This window comes from Magnolia sinica, chromosome 8, assembly GCF_029962835.1.
Source record: "Magnolia sinica isolate HGM2019 chromosome 8, MsV1, whole genome shotgun sequence".
Lineage (NCBI taxonomy): Eukaryota > Viridiplantae > Streptophyta > Magnoliopsida > Magnoliales > Magnoliaceae > Magnolia > Magnolia sinica.
Window position 1 is genome coordinate 4977932 of NC_080580.1, and position 16103 is coordinate 4994034.

At 40.6% G+C, this 16103-nt stretch overlaps 1 protein-coding gene across 1 annotated transcript; it reads right to left on the bottom strand.

The window, feature by feature from the left end:
* Nucleotides 1–3551: 3551 nt before the first annotated feature.
* Nucleotides 3552–9534, bottom strand: LOC131252679 (serine/threonine-protein kinase BSK5). The gene is made up of 10 exons (XM_058253347.1): nt 9205–9534; nt 8894–9114; nt 8586–8721; nt 8037–8170; nt 7836–7941; nt 6664–6749; nt 6205–6393; nt 4889–5053; nt 4638–4751; nt 3552–3987 (listed from the first exon to the last, which is right to left on the bottom strand). The coding sequence occupies exons 1-10, from the start codon at nt 9284–9286 to the stop codon at nt 3742–3744; spliced, it is 1479 nt and encodes a 492-aa protein (XP_058109330.1). The 5' UTR covers nt 9287–9534; the 3' UTR covers nt 3552–3741.
* Nucleotides 9535–16103: the final 6569 nt, after the last annotated feature.

Below are 16103 nucleotides of genomic sequence, written 5' to 3' on the forward strand. Positions count from 1 at the left end.
CCTGGAAGTGACACAACTGGTTCTGGGTTTAATCTAAAGAACCAAGTAGACTATCTGTGGACTAGGGTTGCAACCTGGGTTCGGTCGACTCAAACCTGATTGACCCAAGTCGGGTTGCACAGTTTCTTGGGTTGGAAATGCTAACCTGATCTGAAATCAGGCGGGGTTCTGGTTGAGCAAAATGGACTTGGGTTAGGTCAGGTTGGGAATCATCACATGAATTTGGGTTGGTTTGCAAGGCTGGGCCAAGTTCTGGTTGACCTTTAACTTGACCCAACCCACCTGAGTTGCACTAATGTAGGGGTATTTTCACAATGGGTTCGAGTGGGGTGGCATGTGGGATGTAGGGGCATACTCGTGGCGGGTGGCCCATGTGAAGCGGAACCAATGTGAAGTAGGGCCCACGAGAGGGTTGGCCGAGTCCTAACTCATGGGATGTGAGGCCTAGGCTATGAGATAAAGGGATTGATTCATCATGCTCTATCAATTCAAACTTTTAGAGGTATTGATTAATTGTCATGTATTAAAGTGGTATCAGAGCAAGAGGTCTCGTGTTCGAGACTTCTCACCGGGGTTGATTAATGAGGAAGCGGATTACTTACTGAGTAACTCAGTACGCTAAAGGCGTGTTTGGCCAGATCGATCCCATGGGATTAGGAGGGATGGAATGATTTTTAAGGTAATGATGGTGGTGTCAGTGTGTGTCTAATGATCCCATGGGTTTGGGATAGCCCATGGGATATCCAGCAGGGTGTTTGGATATGGGCACAAATGGATGGGTTTGCATCTCCACTGCTTCTTATGGTGTGCCCCACTCACTGCTTTATAACTGCCTCAAAACAACTTCTTAGCTGAATGTAGGCAGGTGAAAATGATGGAGGGAGTAGATATCTTGTTGATATCTTGGTGGGCCCTACACAGCGGTGAAAACCTATATCTCGGGATTGGTGGAATCCAGGCGCTGTTTACGAGGGTGCGGTGGAATGATTTTTATCCCACTGTCCCAAACAGAAAAGGGCATGGGACTCTAAAACGTCTTTATCCCACATCCAATGCCCGGCCAAAAACACCCTAAGCGTACTGAGTAAACTCTGTGAGGTCCATTGTGATTTATGTATTTTATCCAGTCTGTCCATCTATTTTACAAGATAATTTTAGAGCCTTAGCTCAAAAACAAAGCATATACAAGCCTAAAATGGACCACACCACAGGAAACAGTGTGAATTGAATTTATGCCATTGAAAAATTCTTGGAGGCCACGGAAGTTTTGGATCAAGATTATATATATATATATATCCTTCATCCATGTTGTTTTGATTTTATTAACAGTTTGGATGAAAAATAAACATCACTATGGGGGGCTAGAAAGGTTTCAACGGTGGAAATCATTATTTCCATTGTTTCCTGTGGCATGGTCCACTTGAGATTTTTATAAGCTTCAATTTTGGACTCAATGCCTAAAATTAGATGGAAAAACAAATGAAAGGTGTGGATAAACTACATAAATTCACAGTGGGCCCGACTGACTTTACTCTGTACGATAAGAGCGTACTGAGTAACTCAGTATGCAATCCGATTTTGAATAATGAAGGGGCACCATACAGACTTCTCACTGGGGCTGATTAACGAAGGGGCACCATATACCAGGTGACTAATCTAGCGTCTTACAATATGGAGATCTTTTATGCTGCACATCCTGGGATTCTGAATTTTAAAATATTGAGCACATGGCCATAAGCATTAGATACCATCCATGCAAGCATTTCCAGCCAAAAAGGTTTTTTTCAACAAGAAGATTAGCTAGTGGTGCATCTATCCATGTCAGTTGTCCATTTGTATTATAATAAGCTAAAATGAGAGAGAACTCCACGTTATTCTTGATTTCTCAAAAAACCCTTTTACATTATATAATATTAAGCTAACATTATTAAAATCCTCAGCGTTTGTTTACTCTACTGTGTCTTCTTTGTCTGTAAGCATGAAAATTACTTCTTTTTAATTAGGCGTAGATCTGATGTGATTCCTTCCGTTGATACCGTCCTTCATAATCGAATCTTACCCATCGATTGTCTGATTATCGTAGATATTAATAAAATGCCGGAGCATTTCTAGACTATCGCGCGAAGAAGCATGTTCGCGCACACATACAAGTACAGAAATCCAAGCCATTCATCATCAGGTTTGACCCATAGCACATCCGATGTCCGTTTTGACGATGGGCACGCTACTCACCTAATTAGCAGCCAGCCAGAGCTTTGCTCGGGGTGTGTTCATGGCAATGAGCCAATGACTGGTCTGATGAACGGCCCAAATCATGCACACTTGTGCCATGCTGGCATGTTCATGGCATGACTGGTCTGATGAACGGCCCAGATCATGCACATTTATGCCATCATTCCATGCAAATATTGCATGCATTTGCTCAAAAGCTGGTTGGATGGATTCAATTCAAGCTTTTCATAATCAAACTCCATATGTGTCAATAACGCCTTTTCAAGCATAGCCTCGCATGTAATTTTTTAAGATGAGGTTTTGAGAAATATCAGCTTCCTTTAACATAGTTTGCATATAATGGAACACTTCACAATAAGATATGTTGGCAGAAAATATAACATGTGCGCATGTCAGATATGACGCTAGTAACAAAAAATAAAAATCTCTTATATAAAATGATGATTTTTCCATATCTACACGTTCCCTCAATACCTTCCATTTTCCATATCTAAGTATAAAGCAACCTTGCGGTTAACATCCATTAGCAAAAACTTGACACAAACATGTAATGGGTTGGGTCCCACGTTTGCCACATGCGCATGGCAGTTTTACATCCGTGACACGACATTATTGCAGGAGTGGCTGCAGTGCCCTGCTGTAAGCAATCCATGTCCCCCTCCTTTTTGGCTCAAAGATAAATAACACCCTCCTTCATACATTCCCAATTGACACCTTCAGCATTCCATATTCAGTTACAAACCACCCAGTGGTTAACATCCCTCAGCAAAACTTGATGGAATCATGTAAAAGCCACTCTAGCCCTTTTTACCCTAGTGTTTTGGGAGAAGTTAGGGTTTTAGAAGAAGAGAGAAGAGTGGTGGAATCATGTCGGAGCCACTCTAGCCCTTTTTAACCCTTTGTGTTTTGGGAGAAGGTAGGGTTAGGGTTTTAGGAGGAGAGAAGACTGGTACCAAACTCTTTTGTACTTAGTTTTAGTACTTCAGAGTGGTGCAGTTTCCTCCTGCTTGGCTATTTGAATGAATCTTATGCTTTTTAGGTCTCCTCCTGCCTATCATCTACCTTGGTGACTCCAACCCAGAAACATGATCTCTTCCACTAACTTTTGAACATGAACTTCCAGTGTCCCTATCTAAATCTAGGCTAAGGTTGGGATTTTGAGATTTGGGAGTGGTAATATTGTCAGTGTTTTTTTTTTTTTGGCTCCATCCAAAAGATAAACTACATTTTGACCATATTTGGAAAATAGGTGTTATTTGGAAAAACACAAAGATGGGTGTTATTTGTCCTTTGGCCCAACAGGGAGTGTGCTATAGAAGTGCAGAAAAGGCCCATTTCAAGATCAAATGACAAACATCATAAACACATCAATACCAAAAAAAATTCCAAAAATAATCCTATTGTTGCAAAAGAAACCTCAAATGGCAGAAACCCAAAAAAGGGGGAAAAAATGGAAGATAAATACAAGATTTTAAAAGGAACAGGAAAAGGCAAAACCTATACATTTTTTTAGTTTCTGCTGTTCTTTTTGGCCTCCAAGGCTGTGCCGTCCTTGAGTGTTTCTTGGGCATCATCATCCATTCCAAGGCTGAAAAGGGCGGCTGCTTGGAGATAGAAGGCGGTAGGCCATTCAGGGGACACAGTCTGCGCCTGCATTGCATCTCCAAGAGCTTCGTGCGGCATTTCACTCATTAGGAAAGATAAACAGCGCCGAGCAAATACAGTTGGAGACACCATGGTTCCACCATGGATGAACTACAATATACAAGGAGAGCATCTATAATTAGTGAAACAAGGAAACATGTGTTGTTTGAATAAAATAATCATGTGGGCCCTTCTTGATCATCGAAATCATTCATATGGTGGGTCCTAGGTGGATGGAGATACCCCAAAAATCTCCCCCATCAGATGATCCAAGCTGTCCAATTTGGACTTCAACTCTGACCCAATTATCATCCAATGGCTAGAAGAATCTGTTAGAACTTGGAAGTGATATTAGGGCATGCTTGTTGTATGATGGGCCCACCAGATCAATAATAGAGTTGCCTATCTTATGCACCACAGCCGGGGCAACCAAGAATTCACCATTTATTTTGATCAGCATCATATAATGCCTCTAATGAAACAATGGCAACTTAATTAATGAATGTCAGGAATTGAATAAGATGTAGATGAACAATGGGATGTGCCATACATTGGAATTGTCATCATCAGTCCAATAAAATGGAAACAACCAAACTGATCCTTTGAGGTGGATCATGCGGGTGCAAAGTGAACCGTCTGTTCCAAATCAAACTGAGGATACCACACTTCTACATTTAGCTAACATACCCTAGCCTCGCAAATTGGTGCATACAAATGCAGACTGAGAAAGCTAGACTGAGGTTTGCAGCCAAAGGATTCACCTGTGTGTAGCAATCAATGGCAGTTCCAAAATCTTTCGCTCGGAATGCAGTGTCTCCGTGTTTCTTAGAATTCAATGTCTCCTGCATTTGGTTGGTCCACATTTGAAAGGAAAGCTGCATGACAAAATACCAACTTACTGTGATGTAATAGAATAAAGAAGCAATTCAGCTTAAATAAATCTGTTATTAGTAGAGATAAGATTTTGAATTGAACCAGAACATAGAAAATGAATTGAAGCTCCATCGCTAACCTCATTGGCCACCCCCTCATCGTCCTTGTATCCAACCTTCTCTAACATCTCATGTATGGCAGTGAGATCCATTCTAGAGCAAGCTTCTCCTAATGGAGTCAAAGATAATGGTTGCGTTGAAGATGCAGTTCCATGTGGAATACCCATCAACACATAGGACGGCACCTGCTAGAGAATGCCGAGTGAGAAGTACTACATAGCGAATCTAGTATTTTTCAACAAAGAACAGATAACATTCAGGCCAGGCCAGAGTTGGATAAATGGATAAGCACCAAAAATAGTTCATAGTAGTTTAACTGAACTAACTTGGAACAGATACAGGTAGTTAGGCATATGACTAATTCTAAGGGCCTGTTTTTCCAAACTGTCTACTTCGCATCAAAATAAAATATTTTAATTAATTATATGGAGAAAGCCTAAAAGCTAGTGTGATTATTTAAGGTGTGCTTGGGTGCCACAAAAAATGCATTTTAACACTCCTTTCTTCCAACAAGCACTGAGAACAGGGCTTGTATGTGCTGAAAGCACACTGACAGTTGGGATGAACCTAAGATGGTGGCCCACCCCAGAATTTCATTGTAGTGTTTTTTTTTTTTTTTGGTGTTGGTGAGTTCGATGAATGCTTCATGTTTTCAAACACTTGGCACATAAAAGCATGTGTTTCAGAAACAGTCAATCAACACCTCACTAGCCACATTTATTTTTAAAAAAATAGGGAGGAGGCAGTTTTTTTCTAGAAAATGCATGCCCGCTGCAGATTAAATGAAAAATGAAATGCAAGATACAGTTTAAAAACTCGAGAACTCAAGTCAATATCCAATCAGGTCAGATCAACTCGATTCAACTCGATTCTGTATTTAATAATTAAGCAACAAATAGGATTTTACCAATAATAGGTAGTTACACAGGCATGAGTATAAAAATAGGCTAACATTATCACCAAAGCAGATCTTGGCCAGCTGACAGACACTGCTGGATTTACTGCTTGGGGTCCTGAGTTCAAGTCCCATAACCTGCCTAATATCTTTTTATTTAAAAGGCATCAACTCGGCTAGTGACTTGGTTAGAGTCCTGTTGAGTCAACTGAGTAGGGCAAGCTGACTCGAAGAGTCATGCTGAGTCTGAACCAAGTCAAGCTCGCCTGCGAGTTTCATAGTGACTCTGCTCGGTTTCCAGCTAAGTTGAGTTTCAATATGAATCAACCAGTTTTAAAACTACGATCCAAAAACACCCCTAGTTGTGGCTGGACTGTCGTGTGAAGGTATGATCTCCTAGGAGCTCATCAACAATCAGAAACTGATTGCAATATGGTTTACCTCTGTTTCCTTCTGAAGAGAAGTAAGAGCAGTCACAAGCGTCTTTGCATTTGGCCTCTCACGAGGTTCATATTGCAAGCAACGAGAAGCTAATCGCACCAACTCAGTTCCATCATCATTTGAGAAGTGGCCCTCCAAGCAAGAATCCATCAGCATCAGGAAATTCCTACCACGTATAAGGTCAAGTGCCTGCACCAAAAGAGATGGGGGAAATGACAACTTCAATTGGATCTGGAAACAATGCCACTACCAATAGGAATGACAGTCAACATTTTTTTCAAATGGATCAACTTTTCTTGCTGCCACAGATATGGAAGACAAGGAAAATGTGAGTTAAAAAGATGACAGCTACAGTTTATTCTTCAACATAAGAATTCCCACGAGATGTATTTCAGAGAGCGAGAGAGGTATGAGTTACCGAGCAGAACAAAGCGAAACGTAGAGAAAGGAAAATCTTACATGGCTTGGGGGAATATGTTTTCCACTGAGAAGGTCAAGCAAAAGAGTGCCAAAGCTGTAGACCACACTTTCCGGTGTAACTCTCCCTATTAAGAAGATACGTAAAAGTGGAAATTAATCCTTAGTCAGAAATAGGGAACGATTTAATTATTCGTCATTCCATTATAAATGTCTAGCTTTTACCAGAAGGGCATAACGACCACACAGTGGATTGATTTCAAAACTATGAAATGGGTATATAGGTTAGTTGAATTGAATGTTTAGCAAGTACTTGGCAATTATAAACAAACAGCCTCGAAACCACCTATGTAGGTACAAGCCAATTGATGTTTTCTTAGTTATCACAACATATGCTAAAACAAGGTATCCAAGAAAATGCTGTTCAGCTTGTTCATTTTGAAGATACAACAGGGGTTCTTTAGGGCTGGCCCCATATAAATGCACGAGGGCTGCTATCACATTTCTATTTTGATTAACACTAACAGTGGTCTACTAACCATCATAACCACAAACATTCCTATCTAGAATTACTACCCAAAACCATCTTATAAAATACCATTTAAGCGTACCCGCCACCTCAAAACTTTATGCTTCTTGCAGCACCATTACAATGGGTTACCTGTATGGCATGAAAATGCCATGGCCGCATTACAAGTACACCTTTCGGACTCAGAATTGAAGTTTCTGATACATGCACCTATTCCAGAGTTTCAGTAACTTGGCACGCGCGTATATACATGCCCACCTAAATGTCCCATGCCTGCTGAATGCACATGTTTGGAGATAATCCAAGCCATGCAACAGGTGGGGTCCACTGATGACCTAAAAAAATCAGGCTCATTTACTCATCATGAGGCCCACACTGTTTGAAGTTTGAGGAATATGGGCAAATGAAGAAGTTGAACCAATGGTCCAAATCCATTGCTCACGGGTGACCTACCTGGTGGGAGGAGAGGGTCACACACATGGAGCGACACGAGAGCATTAGCTGTTGCCCTACCTGGACAAACCCCACATGGCTCAAGTTGGGCACGCGTTGGCAGATTTCGATGGAAGTGTATATACACATGCAGAATTAGCAGCCCTATGCACCCTAACTAGGACGATCCTAATCACAAGCACAGGTGCGCACAAATATCAAACATTGAGCAACTCGACGAAGTGTAATTCACCTGTCCTCAAGTACTCTGGAGGGGTGAAAGCCAAGTTTGTGCTGTAACTCTTCCCGTCTCTGCTATTCTTCATGAGACCAAAGCAAGAGAGCCGGGGATTACCATCCTGTCAAAGGCCGATCCATGGTGAGGGCTAGACAATGAAGATCAAAACAACCAAGGCAACATCACAACAATACAAGGCAATAACAAAACATTCACCTGATCAAAGAGAACCCTGTAAGCATTGAGATCGTGATAGAGTGCCCTCCCTTTACTACTGCAGTACTCCAAAGCTTGTGCTAAATAGAGAGAGACTCTCAATCTCATCGCCCATTTCATAGGTTGGCTTTCCCCTTGGAAATTAAAGAAGAAAATGATCGTAGTAAGAATTCTAGCAGCCAAAACACAAGCTTGATCGAATCCGGTCACATATAACAATCCAATTACCACTAACTAGATCACCAATTGGACTAATATAGAACATGAAGTTCAAGCAGCTCCATTGTCAACTGAATGTTTATTGGTATGTCCAAACCCCAAAATCCATTTTGTTAATTCCCAGTTCTCAAAGAGAGGATTTCAGCTCCGTTATATAAAAAAGATCAGATGTTGCTTTGATCTATCACCATATTCTTGATAAGTTGCATTGCATTACTTTATCATCAGCACTCTCTCGGACACCCAAAAATTCAGAATCAAATCAGAAGAGAAATCTATTGATGAAATGTGAACACCATTAATTAAGATCTCGAATGGCAGCAAGCTTACAATGGAAGAGATGCTTCGCAAGAGTCTCATTCGGCATGAACTCTGCTACCAGCAATCTCTCTTCACCCTCGCAGCAACAACCAATCAGATTCGCTAGCCTCTCGTTCCGAAGTTGCCCGACCAACCTCGCCTCTTCCTGAAATCCAACAAAGACCCAGATCAGAAAAATACAAACAATAAAAAAGCCAGATCGAGTTCATTTTTTTTCTTTTTTGAAAAATACAAAAACCCAGATCAGAAAACCCAAAAATAAGAAAAACCCAATAACCAGAAGATTGAAAATAGGGAGAGAGAGTAAAAAAAAAAACCAAGAATTGCCGAGAATCAGGCCACGCCGATCGGTTAAATCTCTTGACAGCAATCTTCCTATCATCATCAAGCGTCCCTCTATAAACAACATTAGGCGCTTTCTCTCCATGCTCAGATACAATATTCTCAGAAGCAAACCCCGACGTCGCAGCCCTGAGCTGCTCCAAGCTGTACTCAGCAAACCCTGGCAAGGCATCCTTCTCATGTTTGCCACCATTCTCTGCAGTAATCAAAGGAAAACACCATTTTTCACTGATATGAACTGTAGAGTGAGAAGAAGGAGAAGTGATCTGGATCCGTTGCTTTTTACCAAGATCCGAAGACTCGAGGACAGTGGGCTTGAGGTGAGATGGCCACCAGCAGAGGGTGAATTTGGAGCAGCGAGCTCCCATCGAGAGAGAGAGAGAGAGAGAGAGAGAGAGAGAGAGATCTGAAAGGGGAGAAGGAGAGATTTTAGAGGGGTATTTTCATAGGAGGGGGAGGGGTAAAATAGGAATGAGAATGAAAGGGAGGGTTTTGGATATAGTAGACTCTCTCTCTCTCGCTGTGGATCCAAGGTTTCTCTCTCCTCTCTCTCTCTCTCAGGAATGAGGAGAGAGTGTGGAAAGGAGCTTTTGAATCTCCTTTTTTGCGGTTTTTTTTTCTTTCAGCTGTAATGCTGCTTTTTCTACTCCTCTTCCTCTCACTTCATCATTCCCTCGCCATCTCTCTCTCTCTCTCTCTCTCTCTCTCTCTCTCATTACCCTGTACACATGGTAGCGTGATCCGTTATTCAAGGCCGTTCATCTGGTCTGGCCTACCGTGGATGGAGAATTTGTTTAAGTATGCATGTGTTGGATGACGTTGTACTTCCGATCTGTGGGCTTCAAATCGACGGTTGAAATGAGAAGTTGGTAATTGTGGATATTCAGTTCTGGGAAGTTGAGAAAAACGATGGTGGAGATTTTTTATTTTTTGTTTGATTTTGGGCATCCTTTGTGTGGCCCAGATGATGGACCGTCCCGATTGGGAGATCACGTTGTCACGTATAATGTGGGAGGTGCTCCACCGTATTCCGGTTCTGCAGGCGCGGCTTCCGTGGATCGACGTGGGTCGATCCCTTACTGTGGGGCCCACCTTGATGTATGTATTTTACATCCACGCTGTCCATCCGTTTATTAATATAATTTTAGAGAATAAACCTAAAAATTAAATAGATTCAATCTCAGGTGGGCCACACCACAGGAAATAGTGGTGATTTACCATTAAAAACTTTTTGTGGGCCACAAAATCTTTGGATCAATCTGTTATTTTTTTTGGTCCCTTCATCCAGTTCTTTATGACCTTATCAACAGTTTGGATTGCAAATAAACATTCCGGTGGCCCCAATATCCTTGTAATGGTGGATATTCAATAACCACCGTTTCCTCTGGTGTGGTCCACCTAAGATTTTCATATGTTTCATTTTTGTATAATTCTCTAAAAATGATCTGTATAAACGGATGGACAGAGTGGATTTAAAATACATACATCAAGGTTGGCCCCACAGTCAATGATCCACCGACCTCGGTGGTCCGGGGATCACCGAAGCCGCGTCACGTTTCTGCGGCACATGGTCCGTTTAGTTCCGTTTGAGGAAGGGCTGTAGTTGCAGACCCCATATGAAAATGGGACTCGCACGTTTGGCAAGCGCGGGAGATCTTAGGCGTTCATCGTGTAAACCGATGGGGTTTTGTACGGTAGAAATCAACTGGAAACGCAAGTACTTTCATTATGGACCTTTGGTTATCATTTGTATAAATCAATCAGATATGGTGAGTTGAAGGGACAGATTTTTTTCTAACAAATAGTAAATATGGGCCCAACTTTTGAACGGTTAGATCTAACGTTCTTTTAACTTTTTGAGCATACATAAGGCGCTTGAGTTTGAACCGCAGAGATCGTCGACTAAAAACCGGTAGCCTGCTTTGCCACCTGAATTACTGGTACGCGACCATGTGCTCCTTACACGTGGCTGGTTCGAGCTACTCAATGCACTTGCGGATTAAACGTGAAAGGAGGAATGCTCTCTGCAGCAGCGCATCTGCACCGCCCAAAACAATCGCTAACAAGTGTCAATGTGAAGCATTCCACGAGATCTGGCCGTTCATCTGGTGGGTCCTATCTGGTTTTCTTTCGATTAAAGCTCTGGCCTGTCAACTTTTCCGCTCAACCACTGCTGTACAAAAAAAATACTGCAGTTACAAAAAAGTATAACCAACGGTCTACAGTCAATGTCCGTGTGTAGCTTACCTGACGATTGGGCTAGTTTAACTTTTCAGAAAAGGGAAGATTTATGAAGTTCCATCCTGATGAACGTCCCAGATCTCGTACATATTTGGAAAGCAAGCAAGAGGCAGGCGTGGGGTAGGTGGTATTTGATGAACGGACGTGTACGGCTGTAAGTAGATTCATTGGGTGAAAGAACTAGAGTTCGGGCGGCGTGGGCTTTGTGTCCGTCGCGACTTACTATCCGGCGTGTGTCGCCAACAATGAGGCACGCGTGTTGAGTGTTCCTATTATCGGAACCGTCCATTTTGTGGAATCCATAATATAGGGGCCATTATAATAGATTTATGTTGAAAAGATGATCTTGACCATTACTCTCTGCAGATGAATGTAGAACATGAAAAGGAAAAGTTTCCAATGGCTTTTATTCAACTATAAAAGTCGACGGTTTGTATTATTCCTAGGCACGATTATTGGATAATTTCTAGTAGAAAATAAAATGAGGACAGTTGAAATAAACGGACTACATAAGCATGTTTACTATGTCGCGACTGAGATAACACGAGCTATTCGGTGCGCTTTCGTTTTTCGACCGTTAATGAAGAGAAAAATTGATACTCTGGCAGACCATGACAGATCATACTCATGCATTAACAAATATAAATGTAGAATATATATCATTCAAAATAAACTGTAAAATTAGAGCTTTCCACATTCCATAGGTCATACACCGATACTGACGGTAATCTGATGTTCCAGATGTTCGATTGGTATACATCCATTGAACGGTTAAAATTAAAAGATTCAGGAATCTAAAATTCCATAAACAAATGTTCATGGATCAGTAGTTAGAAGTGTCCAAGAAATTTAATGTTGGGATCATGCCCTATCTACGGTGGGTCCCACGATTTGGACGGTCTAATTTGAGTTACATGTATACCTAAATCAGGCTACACATACTGCACTTGTAAATAACATTCATGTATACCTCTGGACCACATCTGTATCACCAATGCAATAAAATCTAAGCAATCCATCCAGTGGGCCCGCTTTTCGATCGGCCACAATTCAAATGTAAGACTAATTGAATAATCTCGACCATCTAATGACGATTGAAAGAAACTGTGAATGTTGGGTTTCAATTATCCATTCGCAGGCCATCTGACGGACAGTTAAGATTATCCAGCCGCCTTTAACTGAACGGTCAGGATCATCAGACCCCATAGGCCACGACCATTCGGTACAAGGCCTACCATCCAACTGGTGGGAGTTGTTCATGCATCTCAACCATCCATAGGGTGAGAACTCATGACGACTGTAGATGGGCCACCTTTGTACGGTGTGTATGGATGGAATACTACCAACTCAGATAGCGTGACTAACCACCTAACTCGACCTTTCATTTTCTTTAGAAAGAAAGCAATTCCATACCCGCATCTTCAAGCTTCAGACACAAACGCCTCATACGTGTCATATGCATGAAGTATCTGAGACGTTCATAGGGTGGGCCCCAATGTATATGTCCTATCCTGGGTATCAGGAATTTCTATTTATCAGCCAATCAACAGATGTAACTTGAATTAAGTTATGACCATCTATCTATTTGGGCATATATGGCCCATTGATGGATGATAACATAAGCAATCAGCATGTCTAAAACCCTTTCAACGTACCAGATCTGGCACTTATCTTCTATGTTAGAGGTTTTATGCGTTTCCTTTGTGGCGCTTGCATACGGTGCGTTGAAAATTCTTTTTTCTTTTCATCGGCATTTTCCCGACCGATCTCTTTGCTTGCCGTATCGTTAGCGTGGCTGTCGAATTCATCGGCATCTCGGGCGAAAGTTTACAGAGGCTGTCGCGATTTATCGTTTAATAATCGGTCAACATTCCGTAGTCCACAGCTCGGTGGCTGGTAAAACTCACGAGGCATATAGTATGATATGAGACTCAGGTAGCATATGATGCTTGATTTTCGTAGGCACTTATGACTTGTACACGTGGCATACGTTAATTCAAATAAAATTGACTAAGTTGTGGACCCCACTGGCCGTAAGTCAGCTCTCAAGAATAGGGTGTTTGAACGGATTACACCCATTTTCGGCACCATGATATAGGCAAATCAAAAGCCTTCACATGTCAACACCCCGTGACCACAACTGGCACGAAACTGATCGTCATCTAAGAATTTTGTCGTTTGGTTTGCTTGAGTGATCCGTGTTTAGTTGTAAATGCGAAGGCATTCATCGTTGCGCTTGCCTTAAAGAGAACGAATCAGCTCATACTATGTAGCAACGTTTATCCTACTCAATTAATGAGATAACATGCTTAGAACATTTTTAATATATCTGTCAAGAAAATATATATATCACAAATTTGATTATAATATTTTCGGTAAGGCCATTTCTCACGGTCTTTCCAAAATGAAAGATTTCTCCATAAATGTTTGAAAAAGCTTTAGCATTCAAGAAGATTTCAAGGATTCAGAGATCAAATTGATATCCAAGCAAATTGAGCCCAAGTAAGGAGAAACAAACTCATTAGCTTGGTTGGGTCTAAATTATGCTCCAGTTGAATAAAGAGAATATGAAAGGTGAGTTGAAGGAGGATATGATCTATCCGATAATGAATTAGTATCTGACAAATGCAAACACTCATCAAGGAGATTAGAAGAGACAGATTGCCCAGATACCTTATTGGGTGATCCAATCTAACAGTTGTGGTACCATTGAAAAAACAAAAAAAAGGAGATCCTGATCTGACGAATCTGGCTCATCTCTGATAACAGATTTGTATTGGATGTCAAATCTCACTCATATGGTTAAGCACTAAGTGATCTAGACCATGCCATTTGGATGAATGGCCGTGATAGATCTTAGGGCCGGATACTCCCTTTGCTAGTGCGCATCCTATAGGAAAACATTTATGTATAGGAATGAAAATCTGAGATCTAGTGGCTTTAGACTTTTCAGAGACTTTCTTAAGTAGGAGGTTCCAGATTTGCCAATGAAAATTTCTTATCTAAAAGCCTCGCAACATGAGAGCGAAGGATTCAAAACTAATAAAGAAATCATAACTAAGGTTTCAGCATCTTGACAATATATAAAATGAGCAATTGAAGAAGAGCTTGAGACCATACACCAAACATATCAATTTATATTTTAAATTATCTTCTATTTATCTTTCTTAGCATAGCATAACTTAGCCTAATTTTAAATAGTTACTGCTCAGTATCTCCTGCTACAGTACCTTAAGAGTAGAAGTATTTTTCTACAACTTTAAGTCATAGAACCGTGATCATCTAAGTTCCAATTCAGCTGATCACACCCACTTCAATTATTCGTCTTGATAAACGCATTGAGTATTTATCCATTTCCTTTTCGTTTATACATTTGGATGTCTCGTAGCCTGTCGGTTGTAATGAGCGTCATTTTTAAATATTAATGAAATTGATAACATTTTGTCTTCTTTAATTTGTATCTGTATCTTTATTCTTTTGAAAAATATACTGAACTAAGAGTGTTGGTGAAAGAATAAATTCATAAGTTCGTAGACTCATGTTTATTATCATAAGGTAAAAAGAACTCATTTAAAATGGCTAACCCCTGCCATTTTCACAAATCACCTAAACGAAAGTGTAGATATTGCTGGTTGTGAGGACCTTAGATATTTGATCCTAATCTCCAATCTGTTTAGTTCAACGGAAAAATACCAATGATTCAATCAAACTTTTGAGTTAAGTAGACTCCAGCATGCCCATGCACTTAACTCGCACACGAAAACCCAATCTAGACTCTCGATCACATGTTCAGTTTGATTGAATTGACAACAACATGAACGATCTTAGGATATGATACATGGGCACTTTTTTGTTGAAGTAGGATCATTGGATATTTTTTCATTTTTAACCATCCAATAAGTGCAAGTGATAATTTTTTCTTCCTAATACGTCTAAACTGGTCACAATATTTCTGATAGTTTAATTTGACCTAATTGCATTCCCTGTATGTAGATCTCTAAGTGCATGAGCATCATGCACCTTGTTTGCTAGAGCATAAAAGTTTTTCTTGGATTAATAACCTTTGTTAGTGCTCTTACACATAATCTTTTTTGTAACATCCTGGATTTTCACTGTTTTGAATTTTCATGGGGAGCACCGCAATGTTTAGGAGAAATCCACCTTGGCCATCCATTTTGCGATCTCATTTTAGGATATGCGACAAAAAATTAGGTAGATCGAAAACTCAAGTAAGCCAAATGAGAGGAAACAGTGGGGATTGAGCAACCACGGTTAAAAAATTTGTATGGCCACAAAAGATTTGAATCAAAAATTTGTATGGCCACTAAAGTTTTGAATTGGGCTGAGTTTTTTGTGCTTTCGGTTCATCGTAGTAAGCATTTCTTTCCTCAACTTTCCTTTTAATTCCTTAAGTTTTGGATTTACCTAAATTTTGATCACATGTCCTAAAATAATCAAGCAAAATGTATAGATATGATAATTTTCTCACAAACATGCACCGCACACACTCATGCCAACTCACACCTTTATGAGTGCTCGAACCCATGACCTAACGTTGAAACTCCCGAGAGTCTATCACTCAACCGTAGGGTCGCAGGTGATTTAAGTCATTCCATTTTGTGAAATGATTTTAACAAAATAAAAATAAAAAATTGTACTGCTTGGACTCCCAAAATGTGAAAATATGTATGTTTAAATAGTTGAAGTGGCCACTTCAATAACTCGGTTGGGCAACGGAGTTTACAGAGAAGTTATTTGATACTCTGGCAGGGTGTGAATCTTTATACACGGACACTCAGAAACTGCACACGTGCACACATTAACTCAACTTAAACTTATTAAATTGAGGGAACCATTAGTGATAAATCACAGGTCAAAAAGGAGATTGCCTGAGCAATCGTAGCCTTTGATTCTATTAATGCTCGTTGTTGAAATGAGACCCGT